At 62.9% G+C, this 10,988-nt stretch overlaps 2 protein-coding genes across 4 annotated transcripts; one reads left to right on the top strand and one right to left on the bottom strand.

Annotated features, from left to right (window-relative positions):
• Nucleotides 1-481: 481 nt before the first annotated feature.
• CDK5 (cyclin dependent kinase 5) lies at nucleotides 482-4,444 on the top strand. 3 transcript variants are annotated; one of them, XM_060108269.1, is made up of 12 exons: nucleotides 482-613; nucleotides 1,223-1,287; nucleotides 1,403-1,470; nucleotides 1,603-1,663; nucleotides 1,761-1,817; nucleotides 2,479-2,574; nucleotides 2,705-2,779; nucleotides 2,919-3,015; nucleotides 3,185-3,254; nucleotides 3,808-3,868; nucleotides 3,980-4,060; nucleotides 4,170-4,444. In XM_060108269.1, the coding sequence occupies exons 1-12, from the start codon at nucleotides 577-579 to the stop codon at nucleotides 4,254-4,256; spliced, it is 855 nt and encodes a 284-aa protein (XP_059964252.1). In that variant the 5' UTR covers nucleotides 482-576; the 3' UTR covers nucleotides 4,257-4,444. The 3 variants fall into 3 exon arrangements, with proteins under 3 accessions (XP_059964252.1, XP_059964251.1, XP_059964253.1); XM_060108268.1 differs by having other exon boundaries at nucleotides 1,223-1,311; XM_060108270.1 differs by lacking the exon at nucleotides 2,705-2,779 and having other exon boundaries at nucleotides 1,223-1,311.
• A 1,180-nt stretch (nucleotides 4,445-5,624) lies between these two features.
• ASIC3 (acid sensing ion channel subunit 3) lies at nucleotides 5,625-9,441 on the bottom strand. The gene is made up of 11 exons (XM_060108162.1): nucleotides 8,822-9,441; nucleotides 7,891-8,041; nucleotides 7,561-7,688; nucleotides 7,202-7,403; nucleotides 7,052-7,108; nucleotides 6,802-6,949; nucleotides 6,433-6,524; nucleotides 6,246-6,325; nucleotides 6,073-6,144; nucleotides 5,822-5,880; nucleotides 5,625-5,703 (listed from the first exon to the last, which is right to left on the bottom strand). The coding sequence occupies exons 1-11, from the start codon at nucleotides 9,353-9,355 to the stop codon at nucleotides 5,625-5,627; spliced, it is 1,602 nt and encodes a 533-aa protein (XP_059964145.1). The 5' UTR covers nucleotides 9,356-9,441.
• Between the last annotated feature and the right edge of the window lie 1,547 nt (nucleotides 9,442-10,988).

The raw sequence follows: 10,988 nt of genomic DNA, 5'->3' as shown, positions 1-10,988 counted from the left end.
GATGGCCTAGGGAGAGGTGGAAGCCCGTGCTGAGATTGTCAGGGAGTCGATGGAACCTCAATATCATCAACCGGGGCAGAGCAGGGCCGCCTGGGCTCAGGATGCAGGCCGCCAAAACCCAAACCTTAGAAGGCGCCCCACCCCCACCCCTGCTGCCTTCTGGAATGGGTAGTCCCGGAGAGGTCCTTCTCAAAAGAAGGTTGTAAGAGCTGAAAAGGAATAACGCTAGCAGAGCACACTGGGAGCCGCGCGCGACGGCGGGGAGCCGGGAAAACGGACACGCGATGCTTCCTGGGACTTGAAGTCCAAGGGTTGACTCCGCGGTCGAACAGGAGTCCCGGGAGGCAAGTGCTGCAGAGAGCCTGAGCGCAGCCTGCTGGGGGTTGTAGTCTTCTTGTTGTCTAAGGCCCCGGACATTACTGGGAAACCTGGCGCCCTAGGACTACAAGCCCGAGAAGCCCATGCGCAGGCAGTGGGGCGGGGCAGGACCGGAGGCTGGGGTGCCGCCTCCTCTGCAACGCCGGGCCCGGAGTCTTAGAACCCAGGGCCCGCAAGGGTCCTCGCGCGGCTGCCGCGATGCAGAAGTACGAGAAACTGGAGAAGATTGGGGAAGGTAATGGGACCACGAGATGTTCCTGCAAGATCTCCTTCTGCAGACCCTTTAGCATTCCTTGCAGCCCGGGCTGCTGTACCGTCAGCAATACCCACAGATTCCAACCTCAGCACTGGCTGCAGCCCTGGCCCTGAGCTCAACACTCCTTGCAGACACCAATCCTCCCCCGTTAGCATTTCCCACAGACGCCCCCCTCCCAACCTTAGCACCCCTGTAGACCCACCTCCGACCTCTGCACGTGCTGCATTTCCTACCCCTGTCCTCAGCGCCACTTGCAGAACCTCACCCACCCCCACAGCCTCAGTTCTCGCTGCAGACCTCCAACCTCAGCGTTCCTCCCGGCCCTCATACCTCTCCCAGACCCCTGCTCCCTATTTTCAGACCCTCCAGAAGCTCGGCCTTTATTATAGACCTCCTCACCCAGCAGCTGCAGCCTCTCCCTGTTGCAGACACCCTTGAGCCATCTGCAGGCTCCTCTCTGCCACATCCCCCACTCCTCCAGGCATCAGAAGTAACACACCCCCACGCTGCTTGCTCTCCCGGCAGGGACCTCCTGGGTTGGGGAAGCGTGCCCCATCCTTTCCCTCAGCCCTGACCTCCTTCCTCTAGGCACCTACGGAACAGTGTTCAAGGCCAAAAACCGGGAGACTCATGAGATCGTGGCTCTGAAACGGGTGAGGCTGGATGATGATGATGAGGTAGGGCTGGGGCATTGGGGCCAGGGAGGGGCTGAGGGCCTAGGCTGGGTGGGATGTGACTGTGGCCCACCTGGCCCCCTCCAATGTGTAGGGAGTGCCGAGTTCTGCCCTTCGGGAAATCTGCCTACTCAAGGAGCTGAAGCACAAAAACATCGTCAGGTGTGTAGATGGGTGGGGTCCTCCCTGCCTGTGTGGTCCGGTGGTGGGGGCTTCAGAGATGGGCTGGGCTGATACTGGGATAGCAGGTGCAGACTTGCGGCCCTGCCTGGCTGAGCACTTGCTTCTCCCTAGGCTCCACGACGTCCTGCACAGCGACAAGAAGCTGACTTTGGTTTTTGAGTTCTGTGACCAGGTGAAAGGGGGACTTGAGGGACAGTAGCCTTGGGAGGATATAGGGACCCAGACTGAGGTTAAATTCTATCCCATCCCCCACCCCATCCCTTTTTTAGGACCTTAAGAAGTATTTTGACAGCTGCAATGGTGACCTAGATCCTGAAATTGTGAAGGTGAGGACACTGGTTTCCTGGGAGCTCACTGAGGCTGGGGTTGGTGTCCGGATTCAGTGGACGTGCTCTCAGGCCCTGCTTGGGGACACTCGGGGCACGAGGGGAGGAGAAAACCCTGGTTCTGCCTCTGAGAGCTTCCATCTTAGCAAAAGCACTTTCACGTGATCGCTTTGACCTGAAGGGAACACTCTGATGTCAGTGATAGGATTTACATTTGAGAGGCAGGAAAATGAGGTTCAGAGAGATTCATTCATTCAACAAATATGTACTGAATGCTTTGCAGTGTGCCAGGCACTGTTCTAGGCCCAGGTTCCAGGGCAAGGAAGTGCTGAATAATAATACAGCACAGTATATACGTTGTTGGTTATGATGTTCATGTTCAAATGAGGCCAGGTAGGGGAGAGATCAGTGTGGGCTGGAAAGGTAGGAAGGCCCACCAAGTTGTCAGTTCCGGAAAGGTGGGGACCAGGGCCCCCGTTCACCTTTCGAGTACCCAGCAAAGAACGAAGTAGGTCCTCCATAATGAAGGGGTGATGCTGGGCCGAGCTTGGTGCTGAAAGTCTGCTGGGGTTTCAAGGCAAAGCAGAGGGGAGCGTGACCCATCGTTGGGCCCTCTTCCCACCCAGACAGTTCCATGAACTCCTCCCTGCCCCTCCCCCAGTCGTTCCTCTTCCAGCTGCTAAAAGGCCTGGGATTCTGTCACAGCCGAAACGTGCTACACAGGGACCTGAAGCCTCAGAACCTGCTCATAAACAGGGTATCTCTGGGCGAGAGGACGGGACCTCAGGGAGGCTGGCGTGGGATGAGGGGAGCTGGACGGGAAGGCGGGAGCAGGGGGCCTGCCCCCAGACTGTGGAAGAGCCCCTCTCCATGCCCCTCCCCCTCAGAATGGGGAGCTGAAATTGGCTGATTTCGGTTTGGCTCGCGCCTTTGGGATCCCTGTTCGCTGTTACTCAGCTGAGGTGAGCTGCGGGGCGGGAAGTGGGGGTGCGGGAGGGAGTCCCCAACCAGCATCCGTCAGCCCCTCCTCCGGGACTCCTCTCTGAGCGCTCTCCTCCCCAGCCCTCAAACTGGGGCTCCCTGTGGTGGGGTCTTCTCCAGGTGGTCACGCTGTGGTACCGCCCACCGGATGTCCTCTTTGGGGCCAAGCTGTACTCCACGTCCATTGACATGTGGTCAGCGGGCTGCATCTTCGCAGGTGACACGCCGGGGTCTGCAGGGGCACTCCATCTCCCGTTTGAGTGGACAAAGAGGGTCTGGAGGTTCCCCTCTGGGGAAGGGAGTGGGGCCTCTGGGTGGGAAGGAGGCACGGCAGGGCTGTGGGAGGGAGGGCTTCTTCGCCTGTCACCCCCCCGCCTCTCTCCCAGAGCTGGCCAACGCGGGGCGGCCCCTGTTTCCTGGCAACGACGTAGATGACCAGCTGAAGAGGATCTTCCGATATTCTTCCATCTCCCTTCACCTCAAGCCCTCTGGGAGGGGATCTGGAAGCCCCTGGAGCTCAGAGTGCAGGCAGGGAGGGCAGCGGTGGGCTGGGCTAGGCCTGGGGGTGCCTCAGGGCTTCTCCTGAGGGCAGAGGATGGTGGACGCCCTGGTTGTAACGGGGCAGGTGCCTGCCGCCAGCTGGAGAGCGTGCAGCCTGTAGGCAAAGAGGGCTCACTCCTCCAACGGAGAGCCAAATCCCTAGGCTGAAGGAGCCGACAGGATCAGGGGGATGATTAGTGAGAGTGGGGGACCGCTGACCGCTTCATCGGGACCACGGACCTCAGGGTTTAAGCCAAAGTCGTTAACGGCTCTACAGAACCTGGCCTGCAGAAAACAGCACGCAGCTGGGACTGTGTATGAGTGTCGCATGGGCCGGGGGCCGCCTTCTGTCGTGAGCTGGGGGATAAAGTGAGGAGGGCAGGGGTGGGTATGAGGAATCCCCCTTCCCCAGGGAAAGAGCCCCTCACCTGCCCCTTTCCACCTGAGTGATCCTTGACCCCGTGGACACGCTGCTGGGGACACCGACTGAGGAGCAGTGGCCCGCCATGACCAAGCTGCCAGACTATAAGGTGTGACGGGTAATGTGCTCATGCGTGGTTCATCAGCGGCCCCCCTTAGTTCCTGGCCCTAGCAGCCTCCACACCCCTGCACCCCTGGCTGACTCACCCTGCCCCCCACAGCCCTACCCGATGTACCCAGCCACAACGTCCCTGGTGAACGTCGTGCCCAAGCTCAATGCCACAGGGAGGGACCTGCTGCAGGTGACCAAGGGCAGGGTATGGGGGCTGGGGCCGGGGCGCTTGTCGGGAGGGACCCGGGGAGCGCGGGGCTCTGGGTGTGAACCTGCCTCGCCTTCTTCTGTGCATCCAGAACCTCCTGAAGTGTAACCCGGTCCAGCGCATCTCAGCAGAAGAGGCCCTGCAGCACCCCTACTTCTCCGACTTCTGCCCCCCCTAGGCTCCAGGCCCGCGGCGGCCAGGCTGGGGCCTGGCCTATTTAAGCCCCCTCTGGGGAGGGGAGGAAAGGCAGGGATGCACGGTGTGCCACGCCCCAGCTGTGCTGGGCCCAACCAGGGTGGAGGTGCCCTAACCCGTGCTCTTCACTCCCTCCGTGGACTTTATTTAATTTCATAAATTGGCTCCTTTCCCACAGTCTGGCTCATGTGGTGGTAAAGTGGCTCTGGGGGTGGGGGGCGTGGTGCTGGGGGGGCCTGAGGCTCTGTTTTGCTTCACCACCCTCTGCAACCCTGCTTCCAGCCCCAACACAGCCCAACTGTCCGGCCCTGGCTCTGCTACTCTTAAGTGGCTGGAGGCTGGGGGTTGGAGGCTATGACCCTTACCCTTAGGTCTGCACCAGGGGCGGCGCTGCCACCACACGTGTGCGCATGCGCTCGTGACCTTCCCTTTCTCTGCCCAGGAGGCGTCAGGCTCCCAGTGTCTGAGGGCAAGGATGGGCTTCCACCAGAATGGGGAGAAAAGAGCCGGGCCTTTCTTTTTGGTTCTTGTCCCACGTGTACCCGCCCTGCGTCTCCCCTCTTCATGCCCCCCACACCCAGGCACCCAGGCTGGGACAGGGGGCACCCAAAGCAGTGGTTGGGAGCACCCCCTCCCCGGCTCCCTTATTTGTCATTTTCCAGTATTTAGGGTGCCAAGAAAGCAGGCCTGGGTGTGTGCTTACTGGCAGGGGTGGGAAGGGAGGGCCTGGGCTCCCCCCACGCCCCGCAGGCTGCGGCCTGCAGCTTTTGTGCGAAGGCTGCGGAAGCAGGATCGGTTCCTGTGCGGGGCGGGCAGGCTGACACTCGGTCCCAAGTGTGAGAAAAAGTCACGAACGCCTAAGACAGGACAGCAGCTTGTGTTCTTGGAAGCGGGCTAGCCATGCCAGCTTCTCCCCACCTGCTCCGCTGCTTCTTGCCGGGCTCTGATCAGAGCCTTCTGCCAGCCCTCCCCTGATCGGACCCCAAGTGCGGCTGTCCTACCACCGCCGCCTCTGCCTTCACACCTGGCTTTGGGCTCCGATCACTCTGAGATGTCCGTTTGACAAACTCATTCACACTGAGGCTCAAGTGACCGATGCCCACTTACTATTCTTCTCTCATAGAGAGATTTCTGGAGGTTAACATTTCAGACATCACGTCTGCTGGATGATGGCTGGCAGAGGTCTTCTTGTGCCCGAGTAGGGCTGACTGTGGCCTGGCCGGCCTGCCTGTAAGTGGAACAGCTGAGGCTGAGGCACTAGAACTTTATTTGGGGTGAAGGTGGAAAGACACGCGCGGGCTGGCCACGTCCAGGATGTCAGGGTGCGGCCCTGAAGACACAGACGCCCCATCTAGAGCCGGGTGACGAGGTAGCAGGTGCGTTGGGAGGAAGAGAGCGTCTTGGTGACGGCATAGGGAGGGTTGGGAGGCCTGGGGAGACACGGACCACGACCCTACGACAGGAGGCCTCTCACCCACTGCCCTGCCCCTGCCCTCTGGACTGGACCTCCCCCATCTCCCTTGACCTTAGGGGGCCATTTCTTGTTACCTGGAGCCCAGGCTGAGGTGGGGAACCGGGGTTCGTTGGCTGCCCAGCCCTTCCTGAAGCTGTGAGAGGAGGGTCAGAGATTGGGGTGGGGTGGTGGCGGCGGGGATCCTCCCTCCCAGAGACCAGCCAAGGTCACTGCACGCCCGTCCCGCATCACTTTTTCTCAGCTGGGTAGGGAGGCTGTTCTACACTTAGGAGGAGGGGCTGAGCACACACAGTGGAGACGGCAGCGGGGAGGAGGGGGCTGTTACCAGGTTGGCGCTGGAGTGCCTTTGGGAGCGCTTTCGGTTCCAGAAGTATCCCAGGACTCTGTGCCGGAACACCTGGGGGAAGCAGTGCTGGAGGTGGTCAGCGCACACCTGCCCCCTGGATCCTGTGGCTTGACTCTGCCCGCCTCCCACAGCTGGAGCCCAGGTCCACCCACCTCACACACGTAGTCCAAGATCTCAAGGATAGTGAGCAGGCTGGCGCCGAGGAACAGCCCCATCTGGCCCCCAATGTCACCTGTGGAGACCGGGTCACCTGTCAGCTCACTGCTACCTGCTCTGCCCACACCTCCCCAGACCGCAAGTTGCCTGCACGCACGCGCGCACGCACGCGCGCGCACGCACCGAGCAGCTCCGATATTTCGTAGGCCTTCTTCTGCTCCACCGTCTCGTAGTTGAGGGCCTCAAAGAAGATGTCCAGCATCAGCACATTCTCCCTGGAGGAAGAGAGGCCAAGAGTGTTCGCTGGACGCCCCTAGTGCCAGCTGCTGGCAGGAACAGGTGCCCCATTCTCTGGTCTCTGAGTCATGAGCCCTGGGGAGGGGTGTCACCGTCCCCATTTTCGGAAGAGCCGGCGTCAGAAAGGTTAAGCAGCTTGCCCCGAGTCCCCGACCCCGGTAATGATGTGTAGCTTGGTGTCCCATCCCCGGGCGCTGCGCACGGAGGCTTGGCGCTCGCCTCGCCCCCGGGCCCCCGGCCCCCTGCGGGGCTCACGCGATGTAGGCCTCGCTGCGGTTGTGTTTCCGGGCCAGGTAGCGGGCGGCGGCGCGGCTGGGCATCCGCACCATGGAGAGCTCCTTGGCGTAGCGCGTGCTGGCGCACGGGTTGGGGCAGGTGCACGCGTCCTTCCGCAGCATGGCGTCTGCGGGCCACAGGTGCCTGGGTCAGGGCCGCCCGCCCCGCAGGGTCGGGGTCGCGGGTGGAGTGGGGTGAGGACAGGATGCGGGGGAGGCTTGCCCCTTACCCAGCGCCGGGTCGGCACAGTCCTTGTACTGCTGGGGGCTGCACACTGGCGCGCCGCCTGCACGGCGGCGGAGGAGACAGCTTCAGGAGCGGCCCCCCCAGGCCTCCCCGCCTCCCCAGACCCCCTCCTCTGCTGCCCCCAGCCCCTTACCTGGCATATGCATCATCCGGCAGCCGCACTTCCGAGCCACATAGCGGCTCTCGCAGGCCAGGCGACACCCTATTAGACTATAGGGAGGGCTGGGGCCTGGGCTGGGCCTGGGGGGACCCAGAGGACCAGAGGGTTCCGGCTCAAAGTCAGGGTCCAGAGAGACAGAGCTGCAGTCACCCCAGGGTGGCGGCAGGAAGCTCAGCTGTAGGCGGACAGGTTAAGGAGGCTCTGGGAGAAGTGGGGGCCTGCGTAGAACGTGAGATCACTGGGACAGGTCTGAGGAGCTGGGGTTGGGGTCTGAGGTGGCGTGGGCTCAGGAGGGGGTCGGAGCCTGGCTTTGGAGGCACCAGAGAGGATGCTTGCTGCTTCTGGCAGGACACGAAAGTCTGGTAGCCAGGGGCCGCCCCGAAGCCCAGCTGGTCAATGAGTGGCGGCTCCTCCTGGCTGTGGATCTGCACTCGGATCCCCACCTCAAACGGCGTCTCCTCTGCAGGGAAGGGGGAACCCTGGGGCCTGAGTCCCAAGAGGCCCCCTCCTGCAGCCCCCTCTCCCCAGGGCTGTGACCAACTAAACCCACCCACTTCCTACAGGAAAGGACGGGCCTGGGGCCCTCCCCGCACCTCCACGTCTCCCCAGGGCCTTCTGCACCCCACCTGCCACTGCCCAGCCTCGCCCGTGCGCCCCCGCACCCGTGTCCCTCCACACGGGCAGGTACTCATCCTGCTGCACGTCCAGCAGCACCTCCAGCCCGTTGCCCATGCCGCCCTTCGGAGTGGTGAGCAGCTCCGCCCCTTCGGCGCCAGAGTTAAAGGTGTAGCACTGCCCCATGCGGGTGAGGACCTGGGGCAGGGCAGACAGATGGCAGACCTCGCCAGGGAACCAGGAGCTCAGGTAGCCCTTTCCCCTGGGCCAGTGCGAGGACCGTGGGACCCCTCCCTCCCCATCCTCTATTTGGGTCTCTCCTTTGAACACTGAAGCCCACATCTTAATGCCCCCAGACCCTCCCTCAGCCGGCACGTGTAGTAGTAGGACCCTCGCTGGACTGTGACCAGCTAACCCTGCCCCTTTCCCACAGGAAAGGACAGGCTTGGACCCTCCAGTTCCTCGCTCCCCCCTCCACCCCCAGCCCAGGGCACAGCCTGCAGGGCAAGCGTTTCTTTGGAGGCTGGCATAAAAGGAAGGGGGGCCCAGCTGGCCCCTTCAGGTCTGGCAGCATGTGGAAGAAGCAGCAGGGAAACCAGCCCCCTCCCCCTGGCAGAGAGGAGAGGGTCTCCTGCCCTAGAACACCAGATCCCCCCACCCCCCAGGAGCAGGCTCTCCACAGACCAGACCTTGGGCCCAGAGCCAGCCTGGGTGAGTGCCCCTGGCTGGGAGGCGTGACCTTGCACGCTGCAGTCCAGCTGAGCAGCAGGGAGGGGCCCGAGGAGGACAGCTTCCTGGCTGAACAGAAAGGCACTGGTGGGGTGGGGAAGGAAAGGATCCCCCAGCACGGCTGTTAAGGTTCCCTCAGCACGGCTGTTAAGGTTCCCTGGCTCTGGGGGAGTGTGGGCTGGCAAGGCCCGGCAGGGACCGCCTGGAGCTCCCGGGCCCCTGGCTGGACGGATCGGGCGGCCGGCTCACCGTGGTGAAGTTCTCGGGCCCGCACGGCCAGCCTCGGTAGCGGCAGGCCAGCAGCATGTCCTCGAGGGCGTGCCCGGCCCGGGCGTAGAGCCGGGCCACGTCGAAGGTAGGGCTGGGCATGAAGCCGGGCGGCGCGGGGGGCCGGCCCAGGGCCCGCAGATAGGCAGTGTGCTCGGCGGGCTCCAGGCCCAGCAGCGCGGGCCCGGCCCAATGCAGGTCGTTGGGCGTGAGGCGTGAGCGGCGCAGCGGGTTGATGTTGCACAGGGTGACGGCCGGGAAGGTGAGCCGGCGGCTCTCACGCTCCTCCAGGGCCGTCTCGTGGTGGAACTCCCCGTAGTAGCGCACCCTCCCAGCCACCTGGTAGAGGAGGGTGGCCAGTGCCAGGAGCACGGCTGTGGTCCACAGCCCCCGGCGCGCCATCGGGCCCCCCGGGCCGAAGACGTGGCCCAGGCCGTGCATCGAGCAGCTGCTGGCGAACACGCGGATGTCTGAGGCCGGCAGCTGGGCCTCCTCCGGCCCTGAGGGGCGCTTCATGGCCGGAGCCCGGGGCGCGGGGGCAACCAAGCTACAGAGGATTAGGAGGAGGAGAGAGGGTCGGTCCGAGGACTGGAGGGGCCGAGAGGGGCTTCAGAGGGTCAGGCAGGGGTCTCGCGGGTGTTGGGCCAGGAGGGGAGAGGGTGGGGAGGTACTGGCCTGGCGGGTGCAGCTCGGCCTCGTCCAGGACCTGGTTGTGGCTCTGCTGGGCGCGGTGCTGGGCTGGGGGCTCCGGGGCAGAGACCAGGTAGGGTGCAGCCGACGAGGCAAGCAGGGCGGCTCTGCTGGAGGCTGCTCTGCTGAGCCGGAGCTGCGGCAGAGGATTGGGTTTCAGCGGCGAGGGGGCAAGGGGGCTGGCAGAGCAGCCTGGGGGGCGGGGAGGTCCCTGGGGCCCCAGGCGGAGCCATTAGTGCAGCGTCGGGGGGGAGGCCTGGCTGTGGAGACCAGAGGCGCCAGCAGGAAACCACAGCAATCCCGGGTGGGCTTGAGGGGAGCCGAGAGAGAAATTGGGGCCGGGGTGCTCTCGGGGCCCGCTAGATGCTCAGCTGCAGCCCCTGTATGTCGGGCCTGAGGGTCAGTCGCTGACCCTTGGCCCCGTCCCCGTCCTCTGCCCTCTCCTCCCTTCCCCCTAACCTCACGCGGGGTCATCTGCTCTTTCGCAGAGCGGAGCTGGCTCCTGACCAGGCTGGAAAGTGGTGGGAAGTTGGCATCAGCAGACTCTTCTGAGCCCCCAGCGTCCCAGCCTACTCTGGGTGCCAGGGTCTCCTCTGGCCCCACGTGCAGAGGTGGTCTGTCCCCAGTGACCCTCTCTCCCACCTCCCCATGCTCAGGCCCTCGTGTCTGGGGGGCTGTCCTCTGCCGTAGTGACGGTGGGCTCACCTGTCGCCCTTCAAGTATAACATAGGTGCCCATGTGACGCCCTCCCAGGTACTATGGATGCCCTATGATTTCACATCTTTTTTCACTTGACAATATATTCTTGAGACCATGTGGTATCCAGTACCTAGAAAACTTCATTTTATAAATGGCTGCGTAGCATTTCATTTATCTGGATGTACCATCATTTATATAACCACACCCCTGTTGATGGACATGGGGGGTTTCCAGTCTTCCATTACAAACAGTGGCGCTCTCAGTAACATCCTACAGACATAAACTCCTAGAAATAGAACTGCTGGGTCAAGAAGAGGCAACTGCATGGGTAATTTGATAGCACAAAATTCCCCACCGTAGGCGTTATTACACCACGGTGCGCTCCCATCAGTAACATGGAGTGTGCCTGTTTTGTGTGGGGGCTTTTCTGAAGGAGGAGAGACACTGCCCCCAAACCGGCTGGAGTGCCCTGGGCCACAGTGCCTGGCACAGCATGGCAACACTGGCCTTGAGGGGGCGGAGCCGGGGCATTTGGCTGAGATGCCGAGGAGGAGACGCTGGGTTGGGCTAGGGAGGACTCCCAGAGGCTAGCGAGGCCATCTCCAAAAGGCAGAGCTGCAGTCTGCAAGGCCTCAGGCAGGACCCGGGGGTCCTGCTGATCCAAGGTACAAGGGACGGGAGGCAGCTGCTGGGCGCTGCGGCTGTTGCGGAGGCTCCTCGCTGGCGTCAAGCCCTGCGTTTGGTTAAACGCTCACCTGCC

Source organism: Mesoplodon densirostris, chromosome 9 (assembly GCF_025265405.1).
Source record: "Mesoplodon densirostris isolate mMesDen1 chromosome 9, mMesDen1 primary haplotype, whole genome shotgun sequence".
Lineage (NCBI taxonomy): Eukaryota > Metazoa > Chordata > Mammalia > Artiodactyla > Ziphiidae > Mesoplodon > Mesoplodon densirostris.
Note: the sequence above shows the minus strand (reverse complement) of the source record. Positions and strands in the feature narration are given on the sequence as shown.

Bases quoted from the DNA above. Each gene is read 5' to 3' on its own strand.
- CDK5 (XM_060108268.1), top strand. From the start codon at position 577: ATGCAGAAGTACGAGAAACTGGAGAAGATTGGGGAAG. The intron at 2,780-2,918 runs GTGAGCTGCGGG...GGTCTTCTCCAG, and splicing joins TTCGCTGTTACTCAGCTGAG to GTGGTCACGCTGTGGTACCG. The intron at 4,061-4,169 runs GTGACCAAGGGC...CTGTGCATCCAG, and splicing joins CAGGGAGGGACCTGCTGCAG to AACCTCCTGAAGTGTAACCC.
- ASIC3 (XM_060108162.1), bottom strand. From the start codon at position 9,355: ATGAAGCGCCCCTCAGGGCCGGAGGAGGCCCAGCTGCCGGCCTCAGAC. The intron at 7,404-7,560 runs GCATCCTCTCTG...GTCCGCCTACAG, and splicing joins TGTCCTGCCAGAAGCAGCAA to CTGAGCTTCCTGCCGCCACC. The intron at 6,145-6,245 runs GTGGGTGGACCT...TGCTTCCCCCAG, and splicing joins TCTTGGACTACGTGTGTGAG to GTGTTCCGGCACAGAGTCCT.